At 39.7% G+C, this 19,881-nt stretch overlaps 1 protein-coding gene across 4 annotated transcripts in view; it reads right to left on the bottom strand.

Annotated features, from left to right (window-relative positions):
- Positions 1 to 19,881, bottom strand: part of MTM1 (myotubularin 1) — a 171,860-nt gene that overhangs the window by 11,716 nt on the left and 140,263 nt on the right. For all 4 annotated transcript variants that reach the window (XM_090263986.1, XM_090263985.1, XM_090263988.1 and 1 more), the window contains 4 exons: positions 16,733 to 16,918; positions 14,689 to 14,895; positions 13,330 to 13,422; positions 12,487 to 12,600 (listed from right to left, as the gene is read on the bottom strand). In XM_090263986.1, the coding sequence (XP_090120112.1) occupies positions 12,487 to 12,600; positions 13,330 to 13,422; positions 14,689 to 14,895; positions 16,733 to 16,918 (600 nt within the window). The remainder of the gene's footprint in view (positions 1 to 12,486; positions 12,601 to 13,329; positions 13,423 to 14,688; positions 14,896 to 16,732; positions 16,919 to 19,881) is intronic.

The raw sequence follows: 19,881 nt of genomic DNA, 5'->3' as shown, positions 1-19,881 counted from the left end.
GGTGATATCTCATTGTGGCTAGAGATGTTAAGCATCCTTTCATATGTCTATGGGCCCTCTGTATGTCCTCCTTGGAGAAGTTTCTAGTTGGGTGCTTTGCCTACTTTTTAATTGGACTGTTTGTCTTCCTGGTGTTGAGTCGTACGAGTTCTGCACATATTTTGGAGATTAAACCCTTACCTGGCATATCATTGTAAAATCTGTTCTCCCATATAGTCAGTTACCTTTTCATTTTGATGATGGTTTCTTTACCCATGCAGAAGCTTTTCAATTTGATGTAGTCCCACTTGTTTACATTTTCCTTTATTTTCCTTTACCTAGGAGAGATATTGGCAAAAATAATGCTACGTGGGATATTTGAAATTTTACTACTTGTGTTTTCTGTTAGGACTTTTGTGATATCACAGCTAATGTCTTTTATCCATTTAGAGTTTATTCTGGTGTATGGTGTAAATTGGTGGTCTAGTTTCTTTCTTTCTTTCTTTTTTTTTCGCATGTACTGGTCTAGTTCTCCCAATTGAATAGGCTATTTTTACTCCATTGCATGCTCATGCTCCCTTTGTCAAAATATTAATTGACCATAAAGATATGGGTTTATTTCTGGGCTCTCTCTTCTGTCCCATTGACTTTTTACGTGTCTGTTCTTAGGCCAGTACCAGAATATTTTGATTATAGTGGCCTTGTAGTATAGTTTGATATCAGGTATTGTGATCCCTCCAACTTTGTTCTTCTTTCTCATGATTGCTGTGGCTTTGGGTTTTTTCTTCTTCTTCCATATAAATTTTGGCAGTATTTGTTCTAGATCTGTGAAATGTACCATTGGTATCTTAATAGGAATTGCATTGAATCTATAGATTGCTTTGGTTAGTATGGACATTTTAATGATGTTAACTGTTCCAATTCAAGAACAGGGTATGTGCTTCCATTTAATTTTATCTTCCTCAATTTCTTCAGTGTTCTATAGTTTTCTGAGTACAGCTATTTTGCCTCCTTGGTTAAATTTATTCCTAGGTACTTTTTTTGTTGCTATAGTAAATGGGATTTTTTCCTTAGGTTTTCTTTCTGATAGTTCATTGTTGGTATACAAAAATGCCATCAAATTTCTGAATACTGACAATGTACGCCACTAATTTGCCTAATTCACTTATTAGGTTGAGTAGTTTTTTGGTGGAGGATATAGGGTTTCTATGTATGTTATCATGTCATCTGCATTAATGACAGTTTTACTTCCTCCTTTCCAATTTGGATGCCTTTTATTTCTCCTTCCTGTCTCATCGCTGTAGCTAGGACCTCCAGTACTACATTGAATAAGAGATGAAAGAGGACATTCTTGACTTGTTCCTGATCTTAAGGGAAACACTTTTAGTTCTTGCCCACTGAGTATGATGTTGGCAGTGAGTTTTTCGTATATGGCCTTTATTATGTTGAGGTATGTTCCCTCTATTTCCACTTTGCTGAGTGTTTTTTAAAAATCATAAATGGGTGCTATTTTATCAAATGCTTTTTCTGCATGTATTGATATTATCATGTAATTTTTTTTGTCTTTAATTTAGTTTATGTGATGTATCACATTTATTGATTTGCAAATATTGTACCATCCTTGTTTCTCTGGAGTAACTCCCATTTGACCATGGTGTATTATCTTTTTAATGTATTGTTGAATCCAGTTTGCTAGTATTTTGTTGAGAATTTTAGTATCTATGTTCATCAATGATATTTACCTGGCTTTGGAATTAGGATAATACTGGTTTCTTAAAAAGAGTTCGGGAGTATTCCCTCTTGTGAGTTTATGGGAATAGTTTGAGAAGGATAGATGTTAATTCGTCTTTGAATGTTTGGTAAAACTCACCTGTGAGGCCATCCAGTCCAGGGTTTTTGTGTGCCGGTAGTTCTTTGAAAACTGCCTCCATCTCACTAGTTGTTATCCGCCTATTCAGGTTTTCTGCTTCTTACTAACTCAGTTTTGGAAGATTATATGTTTCTAGAAATTTATCCATTTTGCCCTAGTTGTCCAATTTCTTGGCATATAGTTGTTCATAGTAATTTCTCAGAGTCCTTTATATTTCTCTGACATCAGTTGTTTTTACTTCTTTCATTTCAAATTTTATTTTTGGGGTCCTCTTTTCTCTTGATGAGTCTGATTAACAGTTTTTCGATTTTGTTTATCTTTTCAAAGAACCAGGCTTTGAGTAAATTCATTGATCCTCTGTTTTTTTAGTCTCTATGTCATTCAGTTCTGCTCTGATCTTGATGATTTCCTTCCTTCTACTTATTCTGGGCTTTGTTTGTTGTTGTTGCTCTAGTTCTACAGATGTAGGGTTAGGTTGTTTATTTGCAGTTTTTCTATGTTCTTGAGGTAGGCCTGTAATGCTATGAACTTCCTTCTCAGGACTGCCTGCAGTGTGTTCCACAGGTTTTGGGTTGTTGTGTATTCATTTTCACTTGTTTCCAAATACTTTTTTGATTTCTTCCTTGATCTTATTGTTAACTCATTCAATATTTAACAACATGCTATTCAGCCTCCAGGTATTTGAATGTTTTTGAGTTTTTTTTTCTGAGGTTGGTTTCTATTATAGTTTCAAGCCATTGTGATCTGAGATGTTTGATATGATTTCAGTTTTCTTGAATTTGTTAAGACTTGTTTTGTGCCCTACCACGTGGTCTGTCTTTGAGAATGATCCATGTACATGTGAGAAGAATATGTGTTTTGCTTCTTTGGGGTGAAATGTTCTATAAATATCAATCAAGTCCATTTAATCTAGACTGCCAATTCTGCAATACTTTTGTTGATTTTTTTTTATTGGAAGATCTATCCATTGTTGACAAGAGGGTGTTAAAATCCCCTATAATGACTGTATTGTTATCTATCTCTTTCTTAAAGTCCTCAATATTTTTTTATACATTTAGGTACATCTATATTCAATACATATACAAGATCTGTCTGGAAAAAGTTCAGCCATTGTTAATATAACGAGAATGGTTTATGTGACATTGATGTAACCTGGCAGTCAAGGAGAGTGGACTAGAATGTGCATGCATAAAAAATGACTTCACTGTACTAGTCAATAGGAGTGATAGACGCCATTGAGCAAGCCTTGTACTGTGTGGCCAATGCATTCAAAATAACTGAGCAAGTAGAGCAATGAATCTGCATTAAATTTTGCGTTGTTTGAATGTTTTTCTGAGGAAACTATTCGGATGATTTAGAAGGCCACAGCTGGGGGCACCTGGTGATTGGAAACTTCATTACGACAATGAATCTTCCCATGCATCACATCTCGTGCAAAGTTTTTTTGCCAAACATCAAATCATCCAGGTGACTCAACCCCCCTACAGCCCAGGTTTGGTGCTCTGCGACTTCAGATTTTCCAAAAAGTAAAATCACCTTTGAAAGGGAAGATATTCCAGATTGTTGATGAGATTCAGGAAAATATGATGGAGCAGCTGATGGTGACTGGGAGAACTGCGTGAGGTCCCAAGGTGCCTACTTTGTAGGAGACAGAGGCGTCACTGTCCTATGTACAATGTTTCTTGTATCATATATCTTCTTCAGTAAATATCTGTATTTTTCATATTACATGTCTGGATACGTTCTGGACAGACATCATATATTTACAAGTTATATCCTCTTGGTACTATGTAGTGACTGTCTTTGTCTCTTGTTAAATGGGCTTTTTCTGAAGTCTATTTTGTCTGATATAAGTATTGCTACCACAGCTTTTTTTCATGTCCATTTACATAGAATAATTTTTCCATCCTTTCATTTTAAGCCTATGTATATCTTTTGTTCTAAGGTGGGTCTTTTGTAGGCAACATATATGTGGGTCGTGTCTTCTTATCCATTCAGCTGCTCTATGTCTTTTGATGGGAGCATTTAATCTATTTACATTTAAGGTAATTACTGATAGGTACTTATTCATTGCTATTTTTTTCTTTTGTACTTGTGTTCCTCTCTATTTCTTTTTAAAGCAGTCCCTTTAGCATCCCTTGCAATGCTGGCTTGGTGATGTACTCTTTTAGCCTTCTTTTGTCTGGGAAGCTCTTTATTTTGCCTTCCATTTTAAATGAGTATTGCAGGGTATAGTCGTCTTGATTGTAGGTCGTTGCTTTTCATTACTTGGAATATTTTGTGCCAATCCATTCTGGCTTGCAGCATTTCTGTTGTGAAATCAATTAGTAATCTTATCAGAACTCCCTTGTACGGTACGAGCTGTTTCTCCCTTGCTGCCTTTAAGAGTCTGTTTTTGTCTTTAAATTTTAATTGTGACATGTCTTGGAGTGGGCCTCTTTGGGTTCATCTTCATTGGGACCCTCTGTATTTCCAGAACTTTCATGAGTTTTTCCCTCACCGAGTTAGGGAAGTTTTCTTTCATTATTTTTCAAACAGGTTTTCGATACCTTGCTCCTTTTCTTCTTCTGGTATCCCTATGATGTTAATATTGTTACGTTTCATATTTTCCCAAAGCTCCCTTAAACTATCCTCATTCTTTCTGAGCTTTTTCATTTTGTTGCTCTGACTGGTTGTTTTTTTCTACCTTGTCTTCCAACTCGCTGATTCAATCCTCTGCTTTGTCTAGCCTGCTTTTAATTCCTTCCAGTGTGTTCTTCATTTTAAGATATTGCATTTTCATTTCCAACTTGTTCTTATTCAAGGTCTCTGTTATTTTGTATGCTGATGTAAGAGCCACTAAGTTCCTTGAGCATACTCATAAGTATTACAGTATTCCCTCACTTATCACAGGTATTACATTCCAGAACCCCCCCACCGCTAAGTAGGAAACTTACATTTATTCTGCACTCTTAAACCTACATAACTTTAACAACATATGTATACAGTACTGCAAAATCCCGCGATATAGCGAAAAATCCGCAATAAGTAATTAAATATATTTTAAAAAATCCAACTTCCGGCAAAGATGGAGGGATAGACAGGCATGCTGCGTCTCTCTCCACAACTGAGAAGAAATTAAACTACCTCAAAACTAGAAACAACCAGAAGTTCCAGAAAAATAAAGTGCACGGAAGTCCAGCAAACAAAGATATAAAGAAGAAATACTCATCCAGACAGGTAGGAGGGCCGAAGCCGGGGCAGAGAGGACACGGTGTGGTGGTGGCAGCAGTGGCAACAGCAGAAGGCCGGCGGAAAGCACAGTTACACGTTTTAAAAAGTCAGGAGGGACACCTTCAGAGTGTTCCCAGCTCCTCACCAGACCGCGCGCAGCTCAGTTTCCCAGCACCGGGGAAAATCAAGCCTCATTGCTTTTGACTGTGCAAACAAGTGGGGGCTGGGACGGAGGCAGAAACTGCCGGTCTCTCAGCAGAGTCCGCTTGTTTAAGGAGCCCCCATGGTCCTGTAACGTCCGCAGACCCACCCTTTCTCAGAAAGATGGCAAAGGCAGCAGCTAGAGGGGTGCCAGTCCAGTTTGGAAGTGGGGGTAGTGCCTGGAAACGGGGCGAGTGCTGGGCAAGCGGCATTTTTCCTTCTCAGATCCTTTCCCTGCATACAGCGCTACAACGTGGTGAAACAGGTCGCCCGTTACGGACGAATACCTAAGGCTCCACCCCCTACAACGTAGCAGGAGCGACAGCTCTCCCTGGGACACGGAAGCAAACAAACACAGAAGACTTCCAATTAAGATGGAGGCTTAGACTAACACACTTCGTCTCCCTCCACAACTAAAAAGGAATACAACTACCGCAAAACCAGAAATAATCGGAAGTTCCAGAAAATAAATGGAAGCCCAACATATGAAGTTATAAAGAAGTGGTGCTCGTTCGGACAGGTAGGAGGGGCGAAGCTGGGGCAGAGAGGTCAAGCTGTGCTGTCCGCGGCAGCAGCATCAGCGACGGATGCAGAACTGCGGTAAGCACAGACACCCGTATTTAGGGAGAGGAGAGAAGCACCTGGGGAGCATCCCCGGCTGCAGACCAGACCCATCAGCTTGCGATTTCAAAGCCGGGAAGGCAGACCTCCATTGCCTTGGACTGTGAGGCCTGCAGGGCGTGGGGATGGAGGAGGAGGCTCCCAGTCTCTCACGGGAGAGTGAACGGCAGGAATCCATCTTGGACCCTCACCCCGGCAGAAAACGCCACAGCGTGGTGAGACAGGTCACCCAATTGTGACGAGTTCACAGGGCTCCGCCCCCTTTAGCACAGGAGGTGTGACAGCCCTGCCCAGGAAGCAAAGGTAAACACAAAATGGTTAGGATAGCACAGATCATGATAGAGATCCCGGTGATGCAGCTGACCAGACAGCAAATATCTAATCTAACGAAGCAGCAGATAGGAAATCTTTCTGAGGCACAGTTCAGAGCTTTGGTTATAAAAATGCTTACAGACCTAACAGCAGATCTTAAACAAGACGGGGAAGGAATGAAGGCTAGTCCTGCTGCAATGAACAAAAACACATACGAAACTAGTGGTGACGGAAAGAAAACCAGGGATCAAATCAACAAATCGGGACACAGGGAAGGAACAAACAGTAAACCAGTGCAGAAAGAGGAAACGAGATGTGAGGAAAATGAGGAGGCTCAGAAACTTATCGGACAGCTATAAGCTGGCCAACATCCGAATCATTGGGCTGCCAGAAGGTGAAGAAGAAGAACTAGTAATTGAAAAATTATGTGAAAAAATAACGAAGCGGAACTTTCCTAACTTGGGGAAGGAAATAGACTTACAGGTCCAGGAAGCACAGAGAGTTCCAAAAAAATGACCCAGGGAGAACCACACCAAGACACATTATAATCAAAATGTCAAAAGTTCAGGATAAAGAGAGAATCTTAAAAGCAGCAAGAGAGAAGAAGAGAATTACATACAAAGGGGTTCCAATAAGACTATCAGCTGATTTCTCAAAAGGAACTCTGCAGGCAAGAAGGGACTGGCAAGTAATATTCAAAGTAATGAAAAGCAAAAACCTACAACCATGATTACTCTCTCCAGCAAAGCTGTCGTTCAGAATAGAAGGGCAGAGAAAGTGCTTCCAGGACAAAGTAAAACTGAAGGAGTTCATCAGATCCAAACCACTGTTATATGAAATGTTAAAGGGGCTTGTTTAGGAGATGGAGGATCAAAATTATGAACATTAAAATGAAAACTGTATCATAACAACCAACAACAGAAGCTAGGGAATTGAAACAAAGGCTGACTAAGTAGGCAACGAAAGTGGGAAAAGAATTATAGGTATGGGGAACATTTTGGGAGTAGGTCAGTGGGGAGGGGGAAGGTGGAAAGGGAGGGAGATGGTACAGGAATTAAGAAGCATAGTAGGAGGGAGAGGAGTAGACAGGAAGATGTTGAGAAGAACTATATGCACAACCAATGGGCATGGACTAAGTGGGGGACAACTGGAGGGAGGGGGTCACTGGGTGGAGGGGAACAAAGGGAAAATAAATTGGGACAACTGTAATAGCATAAACAATAAAGCATATTAACAAAATTTAAAAATCCCGCGATACAGTGAGCCCGCGATAAGTGAATCGTGACACAGAGAGGGATTACTGTACTTTGAACTCTATGTCTGACACATTGCTTGCCTCGATTTCACTTAGTTCTTTTCCTGGAAATTCCTTTTCTTTCATTTCAGGGGTTGTTTCTTTGTCTCCCCATGTAAGTAGTCTCTTTTTGCTTGTTCCTATGTATTAGACTGAGCTGCTCTGATTCTCTGTCTTTTGGAGTGGCTCTGTGCGTTAGGAGTCCTGTGGGATCAAAACACCAAAACAAGCAACCCCCCTACCGCCACAGGAATATCAACCACAAGAGATCAAAGAATAATAATAGTTGGAAAGCTCAATGTAATAGTAGAGAAAGGGGAAAAGGGAAGAGTATGAGAAGACTAAAGGAAAGTGATTATGATAAGAGAAAGGTGAAAGGAACTACCAGTCATAATGAATTGAAAGAGGAAAATGGGCAAAAGGAACACAGAAAAAGTAGTAAAAATAATGAGAGAAGAAAGGAAGAGTGGAGCAATCAAAGATAAGAGTAGGCATATGAAAAACTAGAGCACCAAAAATAACAGAAAAAGAAAAAATAGATTAAAAAATAGTATGAAAAAGAAAAATACCTAAGGTAGTGAAAAAAGAAGAAAGTGGATTTGTATCAGCACAGTTTAGATCTTGCCTTCTGGTTTCTCCCTTTGGATACCAACCACTCTGACGTCTGAGTCTGGTTTAAGCCAGTGTCAGGTGCTGTCCTCGTGTGGCTCTTGGCTGCCTTTTTGAAGCTACAGGTGATCCACAGTTTGTGGCTGATTCCCCTAGGCTTGGCTACTCCCAGGGAAGGTGAAGTTGCTCTGCAAAGCTGGCTTTTATCAGCACTGGGTCCAGGGTTGTGTCAGCAAATGTCCCAAGTCACTATAGGATCTGCCTCTTCCTGTCTCTGCCTGCTGGCCTGCTGTGAATCTTAGACTAGTCACAGACCCAACTATTTCTGAGGGGACATCTTGCTGAAAAAGGGACTGTGATTCCTGGATCTCCTGTGGCAGGTGCCTTTCAGACTGTCAAGGATTATTTCTCTGTACTTGGCAGGGCAGGGCCCCGAGTAGGCTTGCAGAGCCCAGATTTTGGTTCTGCTGGGTGTTGGGAGGGTGTTTCTGTGGCTCTCCTATGAGGGGGAATCACCTGTCTGTTTCCCAGGATAGTGTATGGATTGGCTACAGCCTACTGTCAGTCTCTAACGACCCCTGAGTCTGTTTATGTTATGTCTCCTCAGCAAGGGTTAAGATGCAGGATGGGAGAAAAGAAAGAAAACGAAACAAACAAAAAAGAATACCAAGACGGAGCAAAACTGAAGAAAGAACAAAAAAAGTTGCAGAGTGGAGCAAATAGGATTTCAGAGGTTGTGGTGAGTGGATTTCCACAGGGGCGGGGAGCAGTATCCTACAGGTAAGGAAATTGATTTTCCCCTGGGAGGGGCCAGCTCTTCCCAATAAAGATGGCTGCTGTGGAACTCAGGTATATCTGGGCCCCCAAAATCCCAGAACTGCCCCCCACAAGACTCTCCCCAGTGCCTCCCACTCAAGACTCTTCTCATGTGACTCCAGTCCATCTCACCGTTCCCTTGCTGGGTCTCCAGATGGGTAGCCACAAACACAAAGCCTGTGCTTTGACCCTTTGAAGGGGGAAAAAAAAGAGATGGTGGGTTTGTCTCTAATGGATTTTGTTTTTCCCCAGAGCAGAGAGCCCCCTTGGTGCAGACTCATTGCTCTCCTGATCTGGATGTTCTAGTAATGTCCCTTGGGTGGGTTATATGGACTCTCCTGTTGTACTTGGGTCCTGATTTTTATTGGCCAGTTCACTGGTGGGAACTTTCCTCCATCTGGCTGACTGGGGCTCAACCCCTACCATGGACCACCTCTGCCTTGAGAGGACTTCTATGTGTGGGTTGAATCCCCAGTCCTGGCAGGTACATGAGGCCACCACTTATTGTCACTTCGCTCTCATACCCATACCTCTCCCAAATCATTATATCTGGTATGCATCATATTTCAAGTCTTATATAATCCTGATGAGGTGGGGTAAGGAAGGGAAGAGTCTAGGAGCAAAACTATAATACAGGATGGTGGTAGGGTGCTCACACCGCTACCTACAGTGAGTCTCAACCTCGGGGTCCCACAGCTGCACCCCTGCCATGGTCTCTTCAGCCATCACCATCCCCACCACTTCTGGCTCCTCAGCTGAACTGCAGCCTCCTCCACCTGTCCCATTTGTGGTTCCAGCAGCACCCCAGTCAGGGAAGTAATAGCCCCCTCCCTGGCAAGTACCACAGCTCCCGGACCCTGGCTCCTGGCAGCAGAAGGGTGCACAGTCCTGTCTGGGGCAGAGGGCACAGAGACAAGTCTGGGCACTGAGGTCCAGCCACTCCAGCAGCTTCTTCCCAAGGTTATTGTAATTTCCTCAAATTGGCTCCCACTCCAAATCTATATAGCCGTTCGCGTGGAGCTGGGAGATGGTGGCAGCAGTGGCTCCACCAGGAGAGCCCAGGTCGTCCACCCCCAAGTGTCCTTGCAGGTGCGCAAGCACTTGGGCACACACTCACACACTTGTCCACGCACATGCTCACTCACACTCAGCTGGACTTTAGAGTTGACTGCTCTGTGTTTAGCTGCAAGACCAATCTGGGGCTGGGAGCAAATGGATGGAACCTCTGGCTACTCTGCAGCCATCTTGGAATCTTGTACAACCCCAACATCATGTTTTTAATTTCAAGTTCTTTTCTGACCACTAAATGTTCTTTCCAAATAATATCCTGTTATTATTTCATGGTACCTACATTTTCTTTTCTTTCTTGGTAACTACTTTTTCCAAGCTGTTTCTCTCTCTCTCTCTCTCTCTCTCTCTCTCTCTCTCTCTCTCTCTCTCTCTCCTATTATGTAAGAGGGGAGGACTGAAGAGGTGATTGGAAGCTCTGAGATCATGAAGCTTATCAACTTGAGCTTCAACTGTGAGGAACCCTAGGTGCTGATATCTCTAGGTCCTTCTTTATGAGCTAGTCAAGTTTCCCAGAGATGATTCTTTTTTAAAAATTGAGGTGGAGTTCACATACCATAAAACTCACCTTTTTAAAAGTCTACAGTTGAGTGGCTTTTAGTACATTCACAATGTTGTGCAACCATCACCTCTATCAAGTTCCAAGGTATTTTCATCATTTCAAATGGAAACCCTGTATTCATTAACCAATCATTTCCCCAATTCTCCCTTCCCACCAGTCCCTGTCAACTACTGATCTACTGTTTGTTTCTATGAACATGTTATTCTGGATATTTCATATAAACAGAATCATACAATATGTGGTCTTTTGCATCTGGTTCCTTTAACTTAGCATAATGTTGTCAAGGTTTATCCATGTTATCACATGGATCCAAACTTCATTCCCTTTTACGGCTTAATAATATTCCACTGTGTGAATAAACCATACTGTGTTTATTCATCAGCTAATGGACATTGGCCCCTGGCTGGTTTGGCTCAGTGGATTGAGCGTCGGCCTGCGAGCTAAGTGTCGCTGGTTCGATCCAGTCAGGGCACATCAGAGAAGGAAAACTCTGACTCCAAAAAACCTCCGCTGCCTTGCGGCATACCTCTTCAGGGGAAAGGCTAAGGGAGTAAACCCCGACAGAAAATCCGGAGCCGGAGTCCCTAAGGCGCTTTGACGTTGTAGTCAACACCGGCAACTCCTGCGGTGCACCTGAAGCCAAGCTGTATTGACTCCGTCTTTCCCTTGGATCCTTCAGCTGCGAAGAGAGGGGGGGTCTGCTGCATGGGCAACAGCAGACCCTCCATATCACCCTGCCCAGGCTCTGTAGCTTCAGCTCCACTGGAGAGGACACTCCAGCGTCATCGCAAGATGTCGATTCAACACGGGAGGAGACAGATACCATGTCACTCCCGAGTCGGACTGCACAGCCATTCTCGGCGGTGCAGATAGACTCTTAAGAAGCTACACCATCGTCTCTCGAGACGGACGGCTGCCGATACGATACAAATGGACATTGGGGTTACTGTCATCTTTTAGCTACTATTAATTGTGCTGCTATGAACTATGTGTGTAAATTTTTGTTTCAACCTCTATTTTCATTTCTCTTGGGGAGATAGGTGGAATTGCTAGGTTATATGCTTATTCTATATTTGGCTTTCTGAGGGACCACCAGATTGTTTTCTACAATTGCTGCACCATTTTATATGCCCACCAGCAATGACTGAGTGCTGCATTTTCTCCCCAACCTTGCAAACAGAGAAACTTCTTTCATGCTCCCTCCAGGAAAATAAGGACTTGCTGCCAGAATGCTGGCAATCAGTAGAGGAAGTGAGCTGGGCTCTCGCAAGCCAGCTCGCCTCCATTCACATCACTCTCCTGATGACTCAGGTCCCAGCCCAGAGACCCATTCATACCCTCTGTCACAAAGAAACCTCTGTCAGAGTCCTCAGCTCCACAGAGACGTAGAGGGGATAGATCTGGGGAAGCTACCTTTTTATTCTAAACAGACTCTCAGTTTATCTTACTCTTCTCCCTTGATCTCACATACCTGGTACACCTTCACCCCAGGACCCCTGAGTCATCTGGGGTTCCTGCAGTGTCAGGTTGGTTGGCTCTTGGCCTCTCTGTTGCTGGTTTAAGATTTGGTTTTCTCAAAGTAATTTATTTAACTTACCTAATAGCCTTTCAGCTTCCAAAAGTTTGCTGCTTTGTATCCTTTCTAATTTTCCCTGTTCTTATAGGTTTATGCCTTTAAAAAGTTCCCTTTACTGACACTTCTTTGGCTTTCATGGGAAGGAGACCTTGCATATCTATAAAGTTACTCCTACTCCCTGAGGGCAAAGTCAATGTATCCTGCAGTAAATACCAGACACTCAACAAACCCTGGTTGAACTGAAAACAACCAAGCTTGGGGTAAAAAAAATGAGAAACATTGTATTTACCATAAAGTTATCAAATTCTTTGTATTTCACGGCACACTAAACACATGTATCTAAAGAGATTAGTATTTTCACTCACCTGTCTTTCTCGAGCAGATTCACAATTGTATAAGAAAGTACCAAACCGGCAACTATACAAATGATCCAAAATTGTTATCAAAAATCGTTCATTGAATTCAAAAGCTGTAGGGAACTAGACAAAAAACAAACAAAGAAAGCATAAAAATTCGGGTTGATCTTTTATAGAACTGAAAAGAGGTGCATAAACTTTACCACCCTTTGCCTTCAAGGAAGGACAGCAGAGGCTGCAATCGACGTATGCCCCATACTTTTATTGATGCTTTGCACAGGACTGAGAAGCTTAAGGGCAAGTAAAGGAGCAAAGAAGGAAAGAAGAAAGCAAGCTGATTTTCTGGGTTTCCTGATGTACAGGGCATACAGGATAGTTTAATTATTTAAGGTATTATAAGTTAGCAGACTCACCTATATACAAATGCCAATATAGAATGGATGGAAAAGATAAATTAGTATTGTCATTCCATTGCTCCTTAATTAGTAGAGTTAATACAGTTAATTGTTGAATTTTTAAAAATTTATAATGAAAAATCCCAGACATATAAATAGTAGCAGAAATCCATGTACCCATTACCCAGCTTCAACAATTACTTGCACATGGCCAAACTGGTTGCAGCTCTTATTTCTGCCTGTAGTATTTGGAGGCAAATCCCATACATTATATCACCCATGGACATGGACAACAGGGCAGGGATTGACTGTGGGAGCGGAGGTCGGGGTGGGGGGTGGGGGGCGGGGGCAGGGCAGTAGAGAGCAATGAGGAAAAAATTGGGACAACTGTAACAGAACAACAATAAAAGAATTTAAACATCAGGTTGAATGTATTTTTATCCTATATATCCCTTACCTGTTTTGACATTTGCCATACACAATCAATAAACTGGAGAAAAATAGGAGATCGGTCAGCATCTGCGTGGTTTTTATCACCATGACCTATTCTCTGAAATAAATTAATGAAGATGATTTGATGAAGATTAATTTATGAGTACAAAACTGAAAAAGCATATAATTCACAAAATGTGACAATACAACTTAGCAATCTTCTTTCCAAATGTCAAGTCTCTCAGAGAGTAAACAGTACATTGTTCCTTGACAATATAGAAAATAATATAAGGTTTTGAAATAAGTATATAAATTTTCATAAAATAACAATACAAATTGGCAAATCATCATCATATGTGATGTGTAACAACTATTTCATCCGATTGGAGTTTTGTCCAAGTCCTAGGCAGCTGCAGGTAGACTGTATCAACCGAGTTATCCTGCAGAGTATTTTACCAGTTGCTAAGGGACAAGTCCTAAAGTTTCAGGACTTGAAACCATACACAAAAGGGTTTCCATAATTAAAAGTAAGTTTTTTCTCTCTTAAATATATGACAGAAAAAACCTCATCATTTATTCATTTCGTAAACAATAATTCTTTTTACTTAAAAATGTTATTTACACTATGTATGAAATTTTGATGAAGGCTAAAGGGCTACACAGCAGTGTTTCTAAACATCATCTGGAGAGCTTGTGAAAAATGCTTCTTCAAAGGGTGTCTAGAAATAACACCTGGAAATAGGAATTTTAATATGGTCTCTTAATTTTAAAAATGGATATCAGAGAAAAATAATGACAAAAGCCTTAACTGAAAGTCTACCATTTTTATAAAATATATTTGGCTCTAAAAGCTATAATTTCAATTTAAACATTTTCATGCAGACTCTGTATTACTTTCAAGGGAAAGTGTAAATAGTGCAGATGGATAAACATGTCTCCTAAAGAGATTTCCCAGCCCAACACATCACACATTTTCAAACCTATAGTGTTGTTTATTAAATTCCTCAGATTTTCTTTTTAAAAGTCAAGATATTTTTTAAGTATATTTTATTGATTATATTGTTACAATAGTTCCAATTTTTTCCCCTTTGCTCCTCCCCAAGTCCATGCCCATGGGTCGTACATACAAGCTCTCCTGCTTCACCCTTTCATATATTCTTCTTCTTTTTTTAATAAATAAATGATTAATTATTTTAACAATAAAAAATAACAATCCCTCCCTCTCAGACTTAAGACCATTTATAATCTTATAAAGGACAATAGGCGAAGGTCTCGAGCTCCTCTAGCTGCTTCGAGCTGGACAAGATATGTTTTAACTACTAGTTTTTAAATCCCAAATGGCAGTGATCTGACATTTTAAAAATCAGCTTTATTATTTACTTACAGATGCAAATTTATGTCCAAAACTTATCCATTCTTTTTGTACCAATATTTCGAACCCTTCAATGCTCCGATAGAAGCTGTCCAACATGAGCATGGCCAGGGATGTCAGCTGGGCAGTCCTGTCCCATCCATCACTGCAGTGCACGAGCACAGAGCTCTTCCCTGAAGAAACTTTGTCTGCTACTTGAATGGCTCCCGTCAAAACAAGCTGGCAAAGAAACACATGCAAGTCAGTTGGTAAGCTGCAAGGTACTGCTCCCATTTGAAATGACAATGTTTTTTAAAGATTTTATTTATCTATTTTCAGAAAGAGGGGAAAAAAGAGAGAAAGAGAGGGAAACAAGAATGTGTGGTTGCCTCCTGTGCGGCTCCAACTGGGGACCTGGCCCACAACATAGGCATGTGCCCTGAATGGGATTTGAATCGGTGACCCTGTGGTGTGCACGCCAGCACTCAATCCAATGAGCCACACCAACCAGGATTGAAATGGTAGTTTTCAATCCTAGAAAAAGTCCTGTTTTAAAATACTATTAATATCTAGAACAGAAAGAGTCCCAAAAATGGAAAAGCAGGAGCTGCAGGATCTGTTGTTCTTCCTCTACAGAGGAAGGTATTTCTTAAAAAAACAAACAAACAAACAAACAAAAAAAAAAAACCACACACACAAAAAGGCAAACTTCATTTCAAAATCCTATTCACATATGCAATTGTCTTAGTCTTCTGGGGCAGTCTTAACAAAGTACCACAGACTGGGGGCTTAAACAACAGACATTATTGTCTCCTAATTCTGGAGGCTGGAAGTCCAAGATCAAGTTCCAGGGAAAAATGTATTCCAGGCCCATCTCCTACCTTCTGCTAGTTCCTTGACTTGCAGCAAATTAATTCCAATCTTCACATGGTGATCTCTCTGTAGATGTGCCTCTGTGTCCAAATTTCCCCTTTTCATAAGAACATTAGTCTTACTGGATTAGGGGCCCATGCTACTCCAGTATGACCTCACCTTATCTAATCACATCTGCAATGACCCAAGTTCTAATTAAGGTTTTACCCTGAGGTACTAGAGGTCAGGTCTTCAACATATGAATTCTGGGGGGACACAATTCAACCAATAACAGTGATCATATTAGAAAAATCACTGGCACAACAGGTCCAGTCTAACCTTACAGGCCAGAAGCAATGGAAATCACCTTTCAGCATATGCTTGACCCAGTTTCCTATTGTTGACATCATATAATATGATACTTCTGTTACAACCAATAAACCAATGTTGATACATTATTAAAATGTTAATTAACTTATATATTTTAAAGTCCATACTTTATTCAGATTTTCTTACGTTTTATCTAATGTTCTTTTTGTAATCTACCATACCACATTACATTTAGTTGTCACAAGTAATATTTGCAGTTCATTTTTGAGGATGATAAATTAGAAAAAAAATGAAAGATAGGTGAAATAAAAATACTTTTCCTATTGAGTTGGAAAATAAAATTTCACTAGAAGACAATCTATCTTAATGATTCATCTATTTAAAGTAGATTTTTTGTTTGTTTATAGAGTTAAATGGCAGCTTGTAGAAGTGTTAAGTTTCCTCAGATAGCTGCTTGACTTTTAAAAGAATGGAGATTTCCGATGCCTTTATTCAGATGAAGAATTGAAATAATAAAAACACAAACTTTATTCTTTAAAATTAGTCAATTTGAGATTGGTTTCAATAAAAACAATCTCTCTCTATGCCCGTGAGGGTCATACCCAGTAGTGGTTAGATAATAAACTGGCTATTCCTAAATAAACCTGCGTGAAAGACTCAACTACTACTACTGGTGAGATGGAAAATGACATCTCTAAAGACATTAAAAATATTCTGGAGGTGATGCTGTGAAGTCTTTAATTTAGGTAAGAAAACTATAAGGAAGTATAAAACTATTAAATGAAGAACCCTATACTACAAATATTTCATCTCTCACTGTTCAATATTTTTAAATTTAAGGATGAAAAATTCTTGTTTCACTAAATAATTACTGATTTTTAAAAAATATACTTGCCTTGATATGTTCTAACCAATGAGTTGACTCCAAACTGGACAACCAGTGAGATTCTTCCACATTAGGATATACAATGTCTTTGACTTTTTTCAAAGATTCCCGCATAACATGAATGTTATGAATGTCTAAGAAGAAAAGTTCGGTGTTATGATATATATCATCACTTTCGTATCCTCCTCCTGTTGCCTAAGAAACAAGATATACACACAATCAGTTGCATTTTCTATTTCTTTTTTTTTCTAATTTTATTTTTCAATTAGTTTATAATCAATATTATTATGTATTAGTTTCAAGTGTACAGCACAGTGGTTAGACAATCACATGCTTTACAAAGTGTTCCCTTCGATATTTCTGGTACTCACCTGGCATCATATATACAGTAGTCCCTCTCTATATTGTGGTTCACTTATCACGGCCTCACTGTACCGCAGGATTTTAAAAAATATATTTAATTATTTTATCGTGGATTTTTCGCTATATCGCGGGATTTTGCGGTACTGTATACGTATGTTGTTAAAGTTATGTAGGTTTAAGAGTGTAGAATATGTTTAAGAATATAAGTAGTGTTTATAAAAGTGTGGAAAAGGTTAATAAGGGACTGGGAATGATTTATAAGTATGTGGGAAGTGTTTATAAAGCCTTAAAATATATATAAATACTAAAATAAATGTAAGGTTCTTACTTCACAGATTTTCACCTTTCACGGGGGGAGGGGAGGGGGGTCCAGAACGTAATACCCACGGTAAGTGAGTGAATACTGTAGTTATTAAAATATTATTGACTATATTTCTTATGCTGTACTTTATATCCCCATGACTATTTTGTAACTACCAATTTGTACTTCTTAATCCTTTCACCTTTTCCACAGAGTACCTTCATGCCCTTTTCCTTCTGGCAGTCATCAGTTTGCTTTCTGTATCTATGAGTCTGTTTCAATTTGGATTGGTTGTTTCCTTCATTCTTTAGATTCAATATGTAAGTGAAATTATATGGTATGTCTTTCTCTGACTGACTTATATCACTTAGCATAATAACCTCTAGGTCCATTCATGCTGTTGCAAATTTTAAGGTTACATTCTATTTTATGACCAATATTCCACTGTACATATGTACCACAACATTTTTATCTACTCGTCTACTGATGGACACTGGGCTGCTTCCATGTCTTGGTGATAGTAAACAACACTGTGATGAACATTGGGTGCATATATTCTTTTGAATAGTGTTTTGGGTTTCTCCAGACATATACTCAGAAGTGGAATCACTGGGTCATGAGGCAGTTCCATTTTTAATTTTTTGAGGTCCCTCCATACTGTTTTCCATAGTAGCTGCATCAATCTGAATTCTCACCAATAGTGCATGAGGGTTCCCCTTTCTCCATACGTCTCAACACTTGTTTGTTGACTTATTGATGATAGCCATTCTGACAGGTGTGAGGTGATACCTCATTGTGGTTTTAAGTTGCATTTCTCTGACAATTAGTGATGCTGAGCATCTTTTCATATGTCTATTGGCCTCTTTGAAGAAGTGTCTATTCATGTCCTATGCCCATTTTTAAATTGGATTCTTTCTTTCTTTTTTTTTTTTTTTTTGGTGTTGAGTTGCACGAGTTCTTTATAAATTTTGGATATTAATCCCTTATCAAATTTGGATCATTGGCAAGTATCTTCTCCCATTCAGTAGGTTGTCTTTTTGTTTTGCTGACGGTTTCCTTTGCTGTGAAAACCCTTTTAATTTGATGTAGTCTCATTTGTTTACTTTTTTGTTTCCCTTGTCCGAGGAGATATATCAGAAAAAATATTGCTATGAGAAATGTCAGAGATTTTGTGTTTCCTATTTCATCAGTAACTTACACAAATACTTGAAGTTATTGGTTTTCTAAATCTCAACCCCGGACCTTGCAAGTTAGATACAATGACTAATGGGACTGGACTTCCTATCCAACACTAACACTCAACAACATTAGTCACACTTTGAACTAGAAAAAAGATGGCAGGCTGGCAATTTTGGGGGGATGTATATTTGTGAGAAAATATCATTTTCAAAATATTCTAGAATTTCTAGCTCTTCTTCCAAATCTGGAAAGACATGAACAGGTTCTGAATGGTCCTTGTTCTCCATCAGTTTAATAACAGTACTTTTCAAGGGGAGGCACTGGCTTGGTAATAGCACTTACATGGGTTACAACAGCTTAGAGGAAAACAACAGGCTTTGGAGTCAGACAGACCCAGATCAACAACTCAGCCATACTCTAATAGCTAATACCAGCCATTGTTTATTGAGCCCATATATGTTCCAGATACTGTGATTTTTTGGTTCACATAATTTTATTTAACTCTTACAGCAATGCTACAAGATAGATATTACCATTCCTGTTTTGCAAATCAGAAGGAATGCTATTTAACTATCCCCAAAGTCACACAAGTAATCAGTAGAATATAAATCATCGGTCTTCAACGAATGAACTTTTTCTAGTGCACCATGACTGTTTGGTCTGCTATGCAAACACCAAGGACAGAGCACTGCACATAGTGGGACCTCAAAGCACAAAAGGTTTCAAGAGCAGATAAGACAGCTACCACCTCTGGAAGTGCCTACAAGAATTAATTGCTAGGGCAGTCATCGCCACCTTCACAGCTTAGTGAAGGTGCCTGTTTTCCACATAGACAAGAAATGCTAGCTGCATTCTCCTTAATGTTTTTAAGTGCCATGGGAATGTGGCCTCTGGCTCTTTAAGAAAAATTTAAATATTTGAGAGATTTGCTAAGAAAGCAATGTTCTATAAGCTGAAATGAACGGATGCTAATTAACAACATAAAATATATGAATATGTGAACTCATTAGAAAAAAATTGTTGTCAAAGCAACATTATACTAACTTCAGTGTCTGTAGGAAGAGGACAGGGAAATATGCTTGGAACTGAAGAGCAAAAGTGAAGGCACCAGAAAAATGTGTCATCACTACTTTATGTCCCTTTACTTTTTAATTGTAACAGAAGGAATATAAACTTGTAGCTCAGGATAGAAGGGCCAATACATCCTAAGGTTTTTTCTAGGGTTAATCATATAGAAAGTCTCCTGCAGTAGAAGTAAGGCTACCACTTGAACTTCAAACCTGGAGACTTATGTACAAGCCAGAGGCCTTGGTCT

This window comes from Furipterus horrens, unplaced genomic scaffold, assembly GCF_987537825.1.
Source record: "Furipterus horrens unplaced genomic scaffold, mFurHor1.1.pri manual_scaffold_17, whole genome shotgun sequence".
Classification (NCBI taxonomy): domain Eukaryota; kingdom Metazoa; phylum Chordata; class Mammalia; order Chiroptera; family Furipteridae; genus Furipterus; species Furipterus horrens.
Note: the sequence above shows the minus strand (reverse complement) of the source record. Positions and strands in the feature narration are given on the sequence as shown.